This window comes from Oryctolagus cuniculus, chromosome 4 (genome assembly GCF_964237555.1).
Source record: "Oryctolagus cuniculus chromosome 4, mOryCun1.1, whole genome shotgun sequence".
NCBI lineage: Eukaryota > Metazoa > Chordata > Mammalia > Lagomorpha > Leporidae > Oryctolagus > Oryctolagus cuniculus.
In genome coordinates, this window is record NC_091435.1 from 82,064,671 (window position 1) to 82,082,131 (window position 17,461).

General features: G+C 43.4%; 1 protein-coding gene and 1 pseudogene across 1 annotated transcript in view; both read right to left on the reverse strand.

Annotated features, from left to right (window-relative positions):
* LMLN (leishmanolysin like peptidase) overlaps window positions 1-17,461 on the reverse strand; it is an 87,872-nt gene that overhangs the window by 41,668 nt on the left and 28,743 nt on the right. The window contains exons 8-9 of the mRNA XM_002716542.5: window positions 16,228-16,322; window positions 12,865-12,982 (exon numbers count right to left, since the gene is read on the reverse strand). Of these exons, the coding sequence (XP_002716588.3) occupies window positions 12,865-12,982; window positions 16,228-16,322 (213 nt within the window). The remainder of the gene's footprint in view (window positions 1-12,864; window positions 12,983-16,227; window positions 16,323-17,461) is intronic.
* On the reverse strand, window positions 8,368-9,051 carry LOC138849450 (protein MAK16 homolog pseudogene; annotated as a pseudogene).

Genomic DNA, 17,461 nt, shown 5'->3' on the forward strand with positions numbered 1-17,461 from the left:
AAAAGAGAAATTTCTGTTTAGTTTCCATGCTCATTTTAAGCTGGGTTTTTAGTTTCCTGGCTCTTTTCAGTAGCTTGAGTTTCTTATATATTTCAGATATTAATTCCTTATCAGATGTACAGTATGCAAATATCCTCTCCTACTCTGCAGGTTGTCTCTTCACTCAGTTGTTTCTTTTGCTGGTGTGTAGAAGCTTTTTGGTTTTATATAATCTCATTTTTTTTTGTTGCCTATGTTTTTGGGGTCAAATCTAAAAAAAAACATTGTCTGGACAAATGCAATGCTTTCCCTTCTATGTTTTCTTGTAGCAGTTTTGTTCTTATATCTAAATGTTTATTACATTTTGAGTTGATTCTGGTATATGGTGTGAGATACAGGTCTGATTTCATTTTTCTGCATATGAATATCCAGTTTTCCCAACGCCATTTACTGAAAAGTGTATCCACTTCCCATTGTGTATTCTTGGCACCTTTGTCAAAAATCAGCTGACTGGACATGCAAGGGTTTACTTCTGGGATCTCTATTCTGTCTCACTAGTTGACGCATCTACTTTTATGCTACTACTGTGCTGTTTTAAAGACAGTAGTTGTAGAATACACAGTAGTACCCCCTTATCAGTGGGGATATGTTCCAAGACCCAGTACATGCCTGAAGACCTCAGACAGTACAAAATCTAATATATGCATGTTTTTCCCTATACATGGGATCATTTTGTAAAACCCCTTTTTATTTAAAATCTTTTATTTTCTAAATGTTTACTTCCTTCTCACAATAAAAGACTTTTTATAACTTATTTGAGAGGTAAGAAAGAGAGAACACATAAATTGAGAAAGAGGGGGCTGGCGATGTGACCTAGTAGGCTAAGCCTCTGCCTATGGCGCTGGCATCCTATATGGGCGCTGGTTGCTCCTCTTCAGATCCAGCTCCCTGCTGAGGGTCTAGGAAAGCAGAGGAAGATGGGGGTCGGTGCCATGGCACAGTAGGTTTAATCCTCCGCCTGCAGTGCTGGCATCCCACATGGGCGCTGGTTCTAGTCCCAGCTGCTCCTCTTCCGATCCAGCTCTCTGCTATGGCCTGAGAAAGCAGTAGAAGATGGCCCAAGTCTTTGGGCCCCTGCACCAAGGAGACCCGGAAGAAGCTCCTGGCTCCTGGCTTCGGATCGGCGCAGCTCCGGCCATTGTGACCATTTGGGGAATGAACCAATGGAAGGAAGACCTCTCTGTGTCTCTCCCTCTCACTGTCTGTAACTCTACCTTTTAAATAAATAAAATCTAGAAAGAAAGGAAGGAAGGAACGAAGGAAGGAAGGGAGGGAGGGAGGAAAGAAGGAAGGAGGAAGGAGGAAGGAAGGAAGGAAGGAAGCAAGCAAGCAAGCAAGCAAGCACAGGAAGATGGCCCAAATGCATGTGCCCCTGTGAGACTCAGAAGAAGTTAGTTCCTGGCTCCTGGCTCTTGATCAGCTCAGCTCCAGCTATTGGGTCATTTGGGGAATGACCCAATGGATGGAAGACCCTTCTCTCCATCTCTCCCTCTCTGTAGTTCTGCCTATCAAATAAATAAATAAATAAATATTTTTTAAAAATAGAGAGGCCGGCGCCGCGGCTCACTAGGCTAATCCTCCGCCTTGCGGCGCCGGCACACCGGGTTCTAGTCCCGGTCAGGGCGCCAGATTCTGTCCCGGTTGCCCCTCTTCCAGGCCAGCTCTCTGCTGTGGCCAGGGAGTGCAGTGGAGGATGGCCCAAGTGCTTGGGCCCTGCACCCTATGGGAGACCAGGAGAAGCACCTGGCTCCTGCCATCGGATCAGAGCAGTGCGCCAGCCGCAGCGGCCATTGGAGGGTGAACCAACGGCAAAGGAAGACCTTTCTCTCTATCTCTCTCTCTCACTGTCCACTCTGCCTGTCAAAAAAATAATAATAATAAATAAATAAAAATAGAGAAAGAGAGCTCCCCTTGACTGCTTCACTCCCCAAATTCCTACAATGGTGGGGACTAAACCAAGACAAAAGCCAGAGCTGGGATCTTAATCCAGGTCTCCCATGTTGATGGCAAGAACTCAATCTACTGGAGCCATCACCTGGTGCTTCCAAGAGTCTTCACTGGAGGCAACACTGTGGTGGTAGGTTAATCCTGTGCCTACCGTGCTGGCATCCCATGTGGGCACCGGTTCAAGACTAGCTGCTCCACTTCTGATCCAGCTCCCTGCTGGTGGCCTGGGAAGCCAGTGGAAGATGGCCCAAGTGCTTGGGCCACTGCACCTACATGAGAGACCCAGAAGAAGCTGATGGTTCCTGGCTTTGGATCAGCCCAACTCTAGCTATTGTGGCCATTTGGGGAGTGATCCAGCAGATGGAAAACCTTTCTGCCTCTCCAATAAATAAATAAATCTTTTAAAACAAGACAAAAGTCTTCATTGGTGAGAAATTGGAAACGGCAGCCACGGCCAGGAATCAAACCCGAGCACTCAGATGTAGGATATCAGCTGGGCCAAATGCCTGCCTCTGATATTGGAATTTGGATAGGAGTTGAGTAGTGATACGTAGAATACTTTAGGTGATATGGACATTTTATTTTATTTTTAAACTTATTTGAGAAGCAAAGAAGGAAAGGCTGGTATTATGGTTCAGTGCATTAAACCACTGCTTGTGGGTCCGGCGCTGTGGCATAGCGGGTAAAGCCACTGCCTGCAGTGCCAGCATCCCATATGGGCACCGGTTCCAGTTCTGGCTGCTCCTCTTCCTATCCAGCTCTCTGTTATGGCCTGGGGAAGCAATGGAAGATGGCCTAACTCCTTGGGCCCCTGCACCCACGTGGAAGACCCAGAAGAAGACCCTGTCTCCTGGCTTTGGGTCGGTGCAGCTCCAGCTGCTGCAGCAATTTAGGAGTGAACCAGTGGATGGAAGACCTCCCTCTCTCTCTCTCTCTCTCTTTCTCTGCCTCTCTGTGTAACTCTGACTTTCAAATAAATAAATACATCTTTTAAAAAATAAACCACTGCTTGGGATACTGGAAGCTCATAAGCCAATTTGAGTGCCAGCTGCTCTGCTTCTGAGCCAACTTCCTGCTCATGTGCCTGGGAAGGCAGTGGAAGATGGACCAACTTGGGCCCTTGCACCCATGTGAGAAATCAGGATAGAGTTCCTGGCTCCTGCTTTCAGCCTGATCCAGACTTGGCTGATGTGACCAACTGGGGAGTGAACCAGTATATGGACAATCTGAATTTTCCTCTCTCTGTTGCTCTTACAAATAAATAAGTAAATAGATAGAAAGATCTCAAAAAGCGAGCAAGCGAGTGAGAGAGATTCCCACCTGCTGGTTCATTCCCCAAATGCCCACAATGGGCAGGGCTGGGCAGAGGTCAAAGCCGAGAGTCCAGAACTTAAGCCAGGTCTCCCACATGGGTGACAGGGACTCTACTACTTGAGCCATCACTGCTGCCTCTCAGAGTCTGCATTAGCAGGAAGCTGGAATCAGGAGCTGGAACCAAATACTGAACTGATGTATTCCAATATGGGAGGCAGTCTCTTAATTGTTAGGCCAAACACCTGACCTGATATCTTAATAATGCTAATTTTTTGATTGGGCATTTGGTACAGCAATTAAGCACCACTTTGGACACTCATCCCATGTAGGAGTGCCTGGGATCCAGACTTGTTTTCATTCCCAATTCCAGTTTCCTGCTAATGTGCACAAATGGGTGGCAGCAGTGATACCTGAAGAAGTTAGGTACTAGGGCTGGCATTGTGACATAGTAGATCAAGTCTGCCTTGACACCAGCAACCCATGGAGTTTGGTTTAAAGTTGTAGATGCTCCACTTCCAATCCAGTTTCCTGATAACGTGCATGGAAAAGCAGCAGAAGATGGCCCACGTACTTGGGCCCCTGCTACCCATGTTGGAGACCAGGATAGAGTTCCAGGCTCCTGGCTTGGCCTGGCTATCACGGTCATTTGGGAAGTAAATCACTGAATAGAAGATCTCTTTCTCTGTCTCTTCTTCTCATCTCTCTCTGTCACTTCGCCTTTCAAATACACAAAATAGGGCCAGTGTTGTGGCGCAACAGGTTAAGCTGTCACCTGCAATGCCAGCATACCAGTTGGGCACTGGTTCAAGTCCTGGCTTCTCTACTTCCAATCCAGCTCCCTGCTAATGCACCTGGGAAAGCAGTGGAGGATGGCCCACCTGCTACCCATTTGAGACACCAGGATGAAGCTCCTGGCTTTGGCCTAGCTCAGCTCTGGGCAATGCAGCCATCTGGGGAGAGAACCAACAGATGGAAGATTTCTCTTTTCATGTTTTTCCTCCTCTCTAACTCTGCCTTTCAAATAAATAAATAAATCTTAAAACAAACAAACCAAAAAAAAAAAAACCCAAACAACCTTCAAATACATAAAATAAATCTTAACCAAAAAAGTCAAATAAATAAATAAAAGTTGGGTCCCTACCAACCATGAGAAAGACCTGAACTGAATTCTTGGCTCCTGGCATCAGGCTGGCCCGGCCCCAGGTGTTATGGGCATTTAAGGGTGAAACAGCAGATGAGAGAACTCTCCATCTGTCTCTTTGCCTTTCAAAAAAGCATAAAATATTTAAAAATTGACTCTTCCAATCTATTAACATGATATATCCTTTCATTTCTTTGTGTCTTCTTTAATTTCTTTCATCAGTGTTTTATAGTTTTTAGTATACAGGTCTTTAATCCCCTGGTTAAATATATACCTAAGTATTTTATACTTTTATGGCTTTTGTAAATGGGATTCTCTTGATTTTTTTATTTCAGCTTTAAGTTTTTTATTGTAGTAGAAAATAGATAAAATTTGCATTTTTAAGTGTACAAATCATGATGTTACACAACCATCACCACTATCCACTTCCAGAACTCTTCTTTCAAGGGAATAAGAACTTTTAGAATAGCTGGTAATTGGAAGTAAGCTGGACTTAACCTATGGCAAAGTAGGATCTGAGATGAATGATAATTTTCAAGTCTCAGAAGCCAAGCTTATTTCCCTTGCTTGCTTGCTTGCTTTTTATTTATTTATTTTGAAAGTCAGAGTTAGAGAGACAGATATTCCTTCTTCCAGTTCACTCCCCTGCTCTGGGTCAGGCGAAAACCAGGAAATAAGAACTTCACCTAAGTCTCCCACATGGGTGGCAGGGGCCCAAGCACTTGTGCCATCTGTTATTGCTTTCCCCACAACATAGCATGAAGCTGGATTGGAAGTGAAACAGCTAGGACATGAACTGGTGCCCATATGGGATACCAGTGTCACATACCAAGGCTTTATCCACTAAGCCACAACACTGGCCCCTCCCTCACATTCTAACTTCCTTTAGTAAGGAGGGAACCTGATTCCCCCTTCTCAGACGAGAGGTGGCTCGCTCTTTCTTTCTTCTCTCTTTCTTTTGACAGGCAAAGATAGACAGTGAGAGAGGAGACAGAGAGAAAGTTATAGACAGTGAGAGAGACAGAGAGAAAGGTCTTCCTTCCGTTGGTTCACCCACCCAAATGGCCACTAAGGCCGGCACTGCGCCAATCCGAAGCCAGGAGCCAGGTGTTTCCTCCTGGTCTGCCATGCAGGTGAAGGAACCCAAGCACTTGGGCCATCCTCCACTGCCTTCCCAGGCCACAGCAGAGAGCTGGACTGGAAGAGGAGCAACTGGGACTAGAACCCAGCGTGCTGTGGCCACAGGAAGAGGATTAGCCAAGTGAGCCACAGCGCCAGCCGATATGGCTGTTTCTTTACAGGAGAACCAAGCTTCTGGAAGGAAGAGTATGGTTGGGAAGGCCAGTGTATGTATACAGGCAGTATGCTATGGAAATAACAGACTTGACATTAAGAAATCTGTAGTCTGGTCTCTGTTACTAGCTCTGTGGACTTCTGTGTCACACAACTTTGGCTTCAGTTCATTTTATGAAATGAGGGCTTTCCACTGGATAACCTCTGAAGTCTCGTAATTTCAATACCCTGATTTAGAGTATGAACAGTTTTTCTTCTTTTTTTTTTCTTCAGTTTTTCTTCTTAATCCCAGAAGTCCCCACAGACTTGATGTCTTTCTGAAGGTTCTCCTGAAACTTGTGTGTAATATAGCAAAGGACTCATCCATTACACATGAACTTGTTAAGTGTGCCTTGCTACACGAGGCCACAGACTGTCTGATTATCCTAGACCACTGCTCTCAAGGACAGGTGAAGGTAAAATAGAGGTTGCAGCTTGATTTCAGTCAGGCCCCATTAGGTAATTCTTGCGATGGATTATGGTTTATTGTTCATGGGCCTGACCACATCTGGAAATGAAGACAAGAGGGTTTTAGGTCTCTATCTCTGCACCCTCTGGCCTCTAGAGTTTGATAAAATACCTTATTTTCTTTTAAAGCTATTCAGAACCATTCGGGGATGGTACTGTGGGGTAGCGGGTAAAGCTGCTGCCCACAGTGCCAGAATCTCATATGGGCGCCGGTTTGAGACTCAGCTGCTCCACTTCTGATCCAGCTCATTGCTATGGCCTGGGGAAGCAGTAGAAGATGACCCAGGTTCTTGGGCCCCTGCACCCACGTGGGAGACCTGGAAGAAGCTCCTGGTTCCAGACTTTAGATGGGCCCAGCTCCGACTATTGTGGCCATTCAGGGAGTGAACCAGCAGATGGAAGACCTCTCTCTCTCTCTCTCTGCCTCTCTGTAACTGCCTTTCAAACAAATAAATGAATCTTTTTAAAAATGCATTCTGTTGGCCGGCGCCATGGCTCACTTGGTTAATCCTCTGCCTGCAGTGCTGGCATCCCATATGGGCACCGGGTTCTAGTCCCAGTTGCTCCTCTTCCAGTCCAGCTCTCTGCTGTGGCCCGGGAAGGCAGTGGAGGATGGCCCAGGTGCTTGGGCCCCTGAACCTACATGGGAGACTAGGAAGAAGCACCTGGCTCCTGGCTTCGGATCGGCACAGCGCCGGCCATAGTGGCCATTTTGGGGGGGGTGAACCAACGGTAAAAGGAAGACCTTTCTGTCTCTCTCACTGTCTATAACTCTACCTGTCAAATAAATTAAAAATAAATAAATTTTAAAAATGCATTCTGTTCTAGTTTTCTGAATTCAAAAGGGAGAAATAATGAGCTTTTATAAAACAACAAGGAGTAAAAACAAATGCCTGCAACAACCAGGACTGGGTCAGGCTGAAGCCAGGAGCTTGATCTGGATCTCCCACATTGGTGGCAGGGAGTCAAGTACTTGAGCTATCACTGCTGCTTTCCAAGGTGCACATCAGCAGGAAGCTGGAATCGAGTGTAGAGCCAGGCCTTGAACCCAGGCACTCTGATATTAAATGCAAAATCCAGGTGGTGGGATAGGAGAAATAATTTAATTGAAAGACGAAAGCATCGTGAAAAGTAATTCATATCCTAGAAATATTTGGAGATAGTATAGGGTTTGCTGTTTTATCAGTTTATTCAAACTATTTCATCCTAGCTCTTAAAGTATTAGACAGGTAAGCCTGATAGCCAACTGATTGTGCTTTGGCTGTCATAGAATAGCTCCTTTATGTGGAAGCAGAACATTTATAAGCATGTTAACAATTTCTAAAGTAACATTTGTTGACCTGGTGTCATCTACGCTTTCCCTCTTTTTTTTTTTAATATTTATTTATTTGAAAGTAGAGCTACACAGAGAGGAGAGGCAGAGAGAGATAAAGGTCTTCCATCCACTGGTTTACTCCCCAATTGGCTGCAACAGCTGGAGCTGCGCCAATCCAAAGCCAGGAGCCAGGAACTTCTTCTGGATCTCCCACGTGGATGCAGGGGCCCAGGGACTTGGGCCATCTTCCACTGCCTTCCCAGGCCATAGCAGAGAGCTGGTGGGGAAGTGGAGCAGCCAGGACTCAAACCGGCGCCCATATGGGAATGCCGGCAGGCACTGCAGGTGGCAGTCTCACTTGCTACACCACAGCGCCAGCCCCCGCTTTCCCTCTTGAATGTGAGATCAAGAATGAAGAACTCAAGGTAAAAGGGGTTGGGTGGGAGAACAAGTCAGAGCCTGTTTGGTTTCATGTTGCAGGGTCTCCTGGCCCTGAAACTTCAGAGATCTCTCCAGCGGAAAGGCTTTTCTTCCTATCTCACATGGTACAAATGGAGTCTTTCATACTAAACACTGTGTCAGAGTTCTTTCCCCTTTTTTGTTTCCTTTTACCCCCAGAGGACTAAGGACAAGAGAACAAGAGAAAATGGAAGTCCTGCCATGGTAGGAAAAATACACGAAGGAATTCAGCATTCAACATTTAGAACTAGTTACACTCAGTCTCATCGCAGCTTCACGTACTGACCTTTTAACCTTTGTGGGCTTTAACTATTATTCAAGACATATGCTACGAAAATATTCTGTTCACAAATTAAGGCATTCCTCCACTGACTCCAGATGTCTTGTCCACTGAAGTCACAAAAATATTAAAAACACAAATACTGTGTTATATACAATATGAAATAACAAAACCTGGAAGTGTGTTCAAGTCCTGTGTGTAACTGCCTGGGGGACTTCAGGTAGTTTTGGTCTGCTCGTACTCTATCTCTACACAGGCTTGCTTTCTCTGCAGATGCCCTCTCAAGCGTGTTCTGCCTTTGTGTTTTGCATTAGGGGCCTTTTCTTCTTCTTCACTGGGGGACTTGCCATCCTGGCCCTCATCACTGCTGGCATCCAGTTTAGGCATCTCCTCAAAACCAGTCATGTCACTCTCATCCACCTCTTCATCTTCCACAAATTCTTTTTCTCACATCTTCATCATCTTGTTCTCTGTCTGAAGAGTTACTCTCCATTTTCTGTTATTCAGGGCCTTGTAGAAGGCATGAATCGGGTAGTTGTAGATGTCGTCATATGTATCTTGTTTCAGTCTTTCCAGTAATTCGCTTTCCATGGCATTGTCCAATTAAGCAGCTATTAATATGCCTTTACCTCTCTTCTTTTCTTCCTATGCTCTACTTTCTTACTCAAAATAACACATTTTCTCTGTTATTCTAGGGTAAATTAAAATTAAAATTAGGTACTGGGTTACCTTGGTGAATGTCTACATAAATTTGTGTCAAATGAAATGGGGGGCCGGCGCCGCGGCTCACTAGGCTAATCCTCCGCCTAGCGGCGCCGGCACACCGGGTTCTAGTCCCGGTCGGGGTGCTGGATTCTGTCCCAGTTGCCCCTCTTCCAGGCCAGCTCTCTGCTGTGGCCAGGGAGTGCAGTGGAGGATGGCCCAGGTGCTTGGGCCCTGCACCCACATGGGAGACCAGGAGAAGCACCTGGCTCCTGGCTCCTGCCATCGGATCAGCGTGGTGCGCCGGCTGCAGCACGCTGGCCGCGGTGGCCATTGGAGGGTGAACCAACGGCAAAGGAAGACCTTTCTCTCTGTCTCTCTCTCACTGTCCACTCTGCCTGTCAAAAAAAAAAAAAAAAAAAAAAAAGAAATGGGACCAGTAAATTAGATTTTCATCTATTTGCTCCAGCGCTTTCTCATGGTTCTTAGTGAGCTGAACCCTTCCCACATACGCCTGGGAAAAGCTGCTCATTCTGTCACCTTCATTTACAAGTAGCACTGTCCTTTCTCTTCTTTGACAGTGGCATACTAGCTGTTTGTCAGAGGGCAGGATGCCTGGTTGCAGAGTCCAGTCAAGCTGTATTCATTTCGGCAAAAGACCTTTGTCACTCCTTCTCTCTGCCTCTGTAACTCTGCCTTTCAAATAAATAATTAAATCTTTTTAAAAAATTCACAACTGATTTGTATATGTTCATTCTGTATACAGAAACTTTACTGTATTCTTTAACTAGTTCTAATGGCCTTTGTTGGAGTCTTTATGGTTTTCTCTCTCTCTCTCTCTCTCTATATATATATATAGTATATATTTTTTTAGTTTGATGTAATGTCATTGTCTGCCGTATTATCAACAAACTGCAACAATTTCACTTCTTCTTCTTCTATCCGGTTGTCTTTTATTTCTTTATCTTGCCCATTTGTTCTGGCAGACTTCTAATATTATGTTGAATAGAAGTGGCAGTAGACATCCTTGGGGGCCAGTGTTGTGTGTTAAGGAGCCTCTAGCAATGCAGGCAACCCATATCACAGTGCAGGTTTGAGCCCTAGTTGCTCTGCTTCCCATCCAGCTTCCTGCTAAGGCACCTGGGAAGGCAGCGGATGACAGTTCAAGTGCTTGGGGCCCTGCCACCCATGTAGGAACCCAGATGGAGTAGCTGTTTCCTGGCTTTGGCTGGGCTCAGCCCTGGTGGCTGCAACCATTTGGGGAGTCAATCAGAAGATGGGAGATTCTCTCTCTCTCTACTTAACACACTGCCTTTCAAATAAATGAATCTTACAAAAATAAAAAGGAGACCTTATCTTGTTCTATATCTTGAAGGAAATGACTTAAGTTTTCATCCTTGAGTATTGTTTTTTAAAGATTTATTTATTTGAAAGGAGAGTTGTAGAGATGGAGAAACAAAGAAAGGAGAGAGATCTTACATCTGCTGGTTCACTTGCAATTTGGCCACAATGGCAAGGACTGGGCCAGGCCGAAGCCAGGAACTTCCTCTGGGTCTCCCACTTGGGTGCAGGGTCCCAAGTACTTTGACCATTTTCTGCTGCTTTCCTAGGTGCATTAGCAGGGAGTTGGATTGGAAGTGAAGCAGTTGGGACAGGAGCGGGTGTTACAGGTGGTGGCTTAACCTGACACACCACAATGTCAGCCCTGAGCTTCATTCTGTTAATGTAATGGATCACATTTACTGATTTATAAATGCTGAATCATACTTGCAATCCAGGGATAAATCTCATTGGCTCATGCATGACCCTTTTAAAGCAATACTCAATTGGATTTGCGTGCATTGTATCAAAGACTTTTACATCTCGGTTCATTAAGGACGTTGCCCTGTGATTTCTTTGTAACATCTTTGTCTGGTCTTGGTTCCTGGTAATGCTGGCCTTACAAGAGTTTGGAAGCATTATCTCCTCTTGAATTTTCTGGAAGAGCTTGAGAAGAACTGATATGGTTTCTTCCTCAAATGTCTGACAGAATTCATCAGTGAAGTCATACTTTTCTCTGATGGGAAAATTTTTATCACTCAATCTCTTAGTGGTATGTTTAGATTTTTTGTTTTTTCTTGATTCAGTCTTAATAAGTTGTATATGTATAGGAATTTATTCATTTCTTTAAGATTATCCAGTTGGCAAATAATTATTCATAGTCTCTCATGATCCTTTGTATTTCTGTGGTATTAGTTGCAACATTGGCATTAGTTCCTCTTTCATTTCTGATTTTATTAAATTATTTTGTCTAGTCTAGCTAAATGTTTGTCAATATTAGCTTTTCAAAGAATCAACTCTTGGCTTAATTTATCTTTTGTATTGTTTTTCTAGTCTCTATTTAATTTATTTCTCCTCTGATATTTATTATTTCCCTCCTTCTGCTAACTTTGGGCTTAGGTTGTTTCTGTTTCTTGAGAAATACCATTAGGAGGTTTATCTGAGAACTTTTTCTTGTTTGATGCAGATGTGTATTGCTGTGGACTTTCCTCTTAGAACTGCTTTGGTATATCCCATAAGTTTTGTTATGTTTTAGTTCCACATTCATTTGTTTCACGATATTTTCAAATTTCTGTTATTTTCTTCATTGACCCACTGGTTATTCAGGAGCACACTGTTTAATTTCCATGTATTTGTGAAGTTTTCAAAATTCTTTCTGTTGATCTCTAGTTTTATATCATTATGGCCAAAAAAGATAATTGATTTAACATTCTTGAATTTGCGAAGGCTTATTCTGTGTAGGGATCCAACTATCTGAGTTATCTCTTCCTGCGTCCCAAGGTGTGCATTAGCAGGAACCTGGAATTGGAAGTGGAGCTGATACTTGAAGATAGCACTTTGATATGGGGTGCAAGCATCCCAAGTGGCATCCTAACTGCTACACCAAACATCTCTGCCCCAAGAATCATCAAATACGGGTATAAACTGCTTTTATTACAGATACAGTATTTGTAGGGGGAATAAAAGTTGTTCAGAAGAATGTAACCTTACCTATTAGGTTTTATCTGTCCAGCAGTCAGAGATTACCAAAGCTGGGAAAAAGCCTAACAGCAGTGTGAAGAGCTACCCACAGCAAAGAGCTGTGTCACCAAGGAAAGGAGAAAGAACAGCTTTCTGTCAGTAAATAAGGGGAAAATGGTCCCTGTGATGGTTGATTTTATGTGTCCACTTGGCTGAGTCAATGCCCAGACATTTGAACAAGTATTATTCTGGATGTCTTTGTGAAGGTGTTTTTGGATGAGACTAACATTTAAATCACTGGCTTTGAGTTACAGCAGATTGCTCTCCACAGGTGGGTGAGCTTTGAAAGAACAAAGACTGCCTTCCCCTGAGCAAGAAATAATTCTGCTTGGACTCAAACTACAGCTCTTCCCCGAGTCTCCAGCCTGCTGGTCTCCCCAATCAGATTGGCATCAATAAGCTTCCACAGTCACAGGAGTCAATTCCTCTAAAAGAAATCTCTTCTTCCTCTCTTCCTCTCTCTGTATATGCATACATCCTATTGTTTGGTTTTTCTCAAGAATTTTGACTAATACATACCCTGAATTAAAGGATAATCAATTTTGTAAACAATATCAGTGATTCTAAAAGGTATCACAATGGAGGTGGCACTGGTCAAGATGGGGGCCATGAGAATCACTTTCAAATGTCCAATTTCTCAGATTTCTATTGGCTTGTAGCTTTTTGTACTGCTTTAATATTATTTTTCCTACTATAGGCTCTGAAATTTAACCATAAATTCTTAAATGAAAATGAATAGTAAAGAAAGGACCATGATGAAGGAGAAGAGCAGATAGCTCATCTGACATGAAATTCAGTAATACTTACAACGACACGAGGTGTTACTAGGAGATACACAGTGTGACGAACCATCTTATTATCTCGAACATCCCATAATCTCTCCACTTTCCGAACTACTTTATCACTCCATTGATACAATCCAAGACTGCAATTATAGAATAAAAAAGTCATTTTTGCAAATTTAATTCCACTTTAAATGTAAAAATCAAGATTAAATTAAAATATTTGGGAGCTAACTACGTACCAAGTTCATCAAAGTAGTTGATAAGCATTTTCTAATTTAATATCTTCAACAAGTCTATGAAATTATCATTATTATTCTGTATGTAAATCTCCCTAAGGAGATGAAGTTAACTTGCTCAAGTTCACATAGTTAATACTGAGCTAAGATAACAATTAATTATTTCCTTTTGACAAATTAGGTAAAACAAAAGCAAGCACAGAAACATATGCAAATATACAAGGAAACTTTAAAAGCATGACATAGTGATTTAGTGGAAAAGTAGAATTTAATAATTGTGCCATGGATCTGGTTACCCATCCAGCAAAAAAACAGTTAAACCCTTATTTCATGCCATATACAAAAATAAATAGTTACTGCTGATCTGCTTTTCTAAATAAACTAACATTAACATATCAGTATTGCCACGTACAAGCGATAATTACTAAAATGTAAAACATAATCTACCCACATTTTCCCACAACACTGACTGTACTGAAAGTAAAACAAGTGCAGTGTGGGAGGAGAGCTTGGCTGGTGAGAAGAGCCCTGGCTCTGTGGATAAGTCATGTGAGCTTCTGTACCTCAGTGTCTTCAACCACAAACTGGAAGGATGAAGCTAAAAGGCCTCATACCTTACCTTGTTTTCACATCTACAGTTTCCTTAGGTTACCCACAAAGGCACTATTACTTATGGCACCTAACATGCTATGGTTCTCCGATTTCATTCTTAGCAACCTTCTAAAGGAGAAGTTCAGGGGCTGGCCTTTGACTGTGGTAAAAATAACAGTTAGGACATGTTCCACACTGGAGCAGGACAAGTTCGACACTTGGCTCCAGCTCCCGATTCCAGCCTCCTATAATTTTGAACCCTAAGAGGCAGCAGTGACGGCTCAAAGAGATGGGTCCCTGCTACCCACATGGAAGACCTGAACTGAATTCCTGGCTGCTGACTTCAGCCTGGCCCAGTCTTCGTGGACATTTTGGGGGAGCGAATAAGCAGATGGGTGTGAGTGCATGCTTTCTCTCTCACTCTTCTCTCTCTGACTCTCAAATATATAATGTGGAGAATCCCACAGGAATCTCAAAGAGAGTCACGGATCACCGCTTACCTGGAAAGGAGATGAACTGTGGAAACAGTAAAACATTGAGTTAAGAAGTTACCACTAGCCACAAAATAAAAGTAAAGTGGAGTTATAAGTCAGGAGCTGAGGCAATGCCTAATGGCTGTTAGGGAGACACTCCTAATCACACCAAGCAGACATCTCTGGTCAGTCAGATAACAGTGTGCAATGGACAGTACCCTCCTACCCATGCTGACTGGACAGCTCAAACATAAGTAAGGCAGGAACAGTATTGACTGGACTGTTCAACTGCAAGCAAGGAAGAACCAGCATTAATTGGACAAGTTGGAGGATGGCAAGCTGGAGAACTGCCGGAAAATGAGGATAAAAAGGGAGCCCTTGCACCACTCTCCATCCTCTCGGGGATCATGGCCCGGTGTGTGTGAACCTCTGGATCTCCACACATCCAGAGCTGAAGGGGCAGCCTGCTACTCTGCATGGAGCAGGTAGCAGCACAAGCCGACCTGCAGAGCTGTCCCTGAGCTGTAACCCCACTGTCTGTGTGAGTGGGTGTGTGTGAGTGGGCCCAGTGCGAGCGAACCTCTGGATCTCCTCACTCTTGGAGCTGAAGTGCCAGCTTGCTAGCCCCCTTGCTAAGCTACACAAGGCGACTACGGGATCAAAACTCCAGCCAAGATGCTGCCTCACCGCCTTGCCTGGAGTCCTTATCAGCCTACTACCAGACTGACCATAAAGCTGGACCAGGCCTCTCAGCAGGGGACCTCTCCAACTTCTTGCCTGGCCGTCCGCCTGGTAACTTTGAGCCTACTTCCCAGAGTGACAGCCTTCCCACAATTTCCTGCTTGTAAGTGACTGATCCGAGATCCTTCTCTGCTGAGACATGGAGCTCTGGACCTTCAACACTGACACTCTTTTTCATGACCATGATACGAGCCTTGAAAACGCAGCTTTTACAAATAATATTAGTCATGTGTAATATAATATAACTATGCTTTGACCCTATGCAAGGTATCTGTAAATAATGCTGGAAACCTTGATGTACATATACTATTATAATTAGATAGCCCTCAAAATTACTTTAACACAGTATACTGTGATCTATGGATTAATGAACAAGTTCAAATAGTATTATTGATATTGATATTAATGGTGTTGATTCCAATAGTCCTCTAGTCATTAAGGAAATAGTGTTACTCTGATAGTTAAGTATTATAGTAAATAAGTTAAGTAGAAGATAAGTAGTTATGTTAAGCTAAGTAATTCAGTAAGTGTGTTAAGTTAGCAATAAGTTATGATAAGTGATTTTATTGACATTATATATAGTGATATTAGTGATATTGATAAGTGTGTTAAGTAATTATGTTAAGTTAGGTGATTAGGCCAAATAGTTAAGCTAAGTAGTTACGTTAAGCTAAGTAGCAAAGTTAAGTAGTTAAGTCACATTAAGTAGTGGTGTTTATTGATAAGTGTATTAAATAGTATAGATTGATAAGTATATTGATACTGATAAGTGTATTGACCTCAATGAGCATGCTGATGAGTAGTGTGATAAAAAAAAATCCCTGGTGTGTAAGCAATGAAATCTCTCATTGGAAAGACAGTCTTGTGTCCTGGTGTTCCTTTCTTCCCCATGACTGACAAGTCGTACGTCGCACTTGCTACTGTCGAGTTGCATGACAGTAGGTGCTCGCGACATATAAATACTTTTTTTTTTTTTGACAGGCAGAGTTACATAGTGAGAGAGAGACAGAGAGAAAGGTCTTCCTTCCATTGGTTCACCCCCCAAATGGTCGTTACGGCCAATGCGCTGTGCCGATTTGAAGCCAGAAGCCAGGTGCTTCACCTGGTCTCCTATGTGGGTGCAGGGTCCAAGGACCTGGGCCATCCTCCACTGCACTCCCTGGCCACAGCAGAGAGCTGGCCTGGAAGAGGAGCAACCGGGTTAGAACTGGCGCCCCTACCGGGACTAGAACCCGGAGTACCAGCGCCGCAGGCAGAGGATTAGCCTAGTGGGCCACGGCGCCGGCCAATACTCTTTTTTTTTTTTTTTTAAAGAGAGAGAATAACAACAAAAGTAACAAATACCTGTAATTAAAAGGTGGGAGACCATCTGCAAACCTTGAAGTTAGAGGATTTCCATCTTTATCATGGTAGAATGCAAACAGCCCGGCAGAGAAACCCTACAAGGAAGAGTTCAGAATCTCTTAAAGTGTAAAACATCAAGTTTATTATATCCCTCTTAACATGCCTGCTTTCCTAAGAGATGTGATCAAGTACACAATACTGCCAGAGGAGCCTCCCTCACACTGGGGTTGGACAACAGTTAAATGTGCCATTTTTACGAATCTCTTAGTGTCTAATTACTTGAAGTAAACATCTGCAATGAAATTGTTCCAAACAGCATTTAAAAACTATGTACAGGATAAACACTACAAACATCAATTACTGTGCTATCATGATCCTTAACAGAGTTTAAAAACCATACACTCCAGAGCACCAGCTGTTGTGTTTTCTAATTCCTCTGTCTGCTTTTTAAAGTTGTCTGGGCCTTGTTCCTCGTTTCTGAATGCTGGACTGGACAAATGCTGAAAGGGTTGAAAAGATGGAAGCAGGACAGTGAACTGCATAGCCAAGACTGACACAGGCTTAAAATAAAATACACAGATTCGATTAAAAATTACTGTGAAGATGTACATTTGTATGTGTTCAAATACAGATATAAATATCATCTAACAATTTAATTTGTCTAATGTGGGGAAGGCAGGTAGTCATTCTTACTCTCTTCCTATAAGGATGCCTATGGTTATCAGAAACAGTAGCAGCCCATGGCTCTGCACAGCTACACACTTTCATAGCCCTTTTACTATATTTTATTCAGTAGTCTCAGAATTTTTTTTTCAAAGATTTATTTATTTATTTGAAAGGCAGAGTTACAGAGAGAGAGAGAGAGAGAGAAAGACACACAGAGAGAGATTTCCCATCGGCTTGTTTATTCCCCAAATAGTCCCAACAAGCTGGAGCTAGGTCAGTCGAAGCCAGGAGCCAAGAGTTTCTTCTGGGTCTCCCACAAGGGTGCAGGGTCCCAAGACTTGGGCTATTCTCTGTTGCTTTCCAGAGTACATTAGCAGGGAGCTGGATCAGAAGTGGAGCAGCCAGGACTCAAATTGGTGCCCACATGGGATGTCAGCTCGCAGGTGGTGGCATTACCTGCTATGCCACGATGCTGGCTACCTCCCACCCCCAGTATTTCTAATATGGTGATTTTACCCATTACTCTACCATAAAAAACAGTGGCGGATAGCCCAAGTACTTGGGCTCC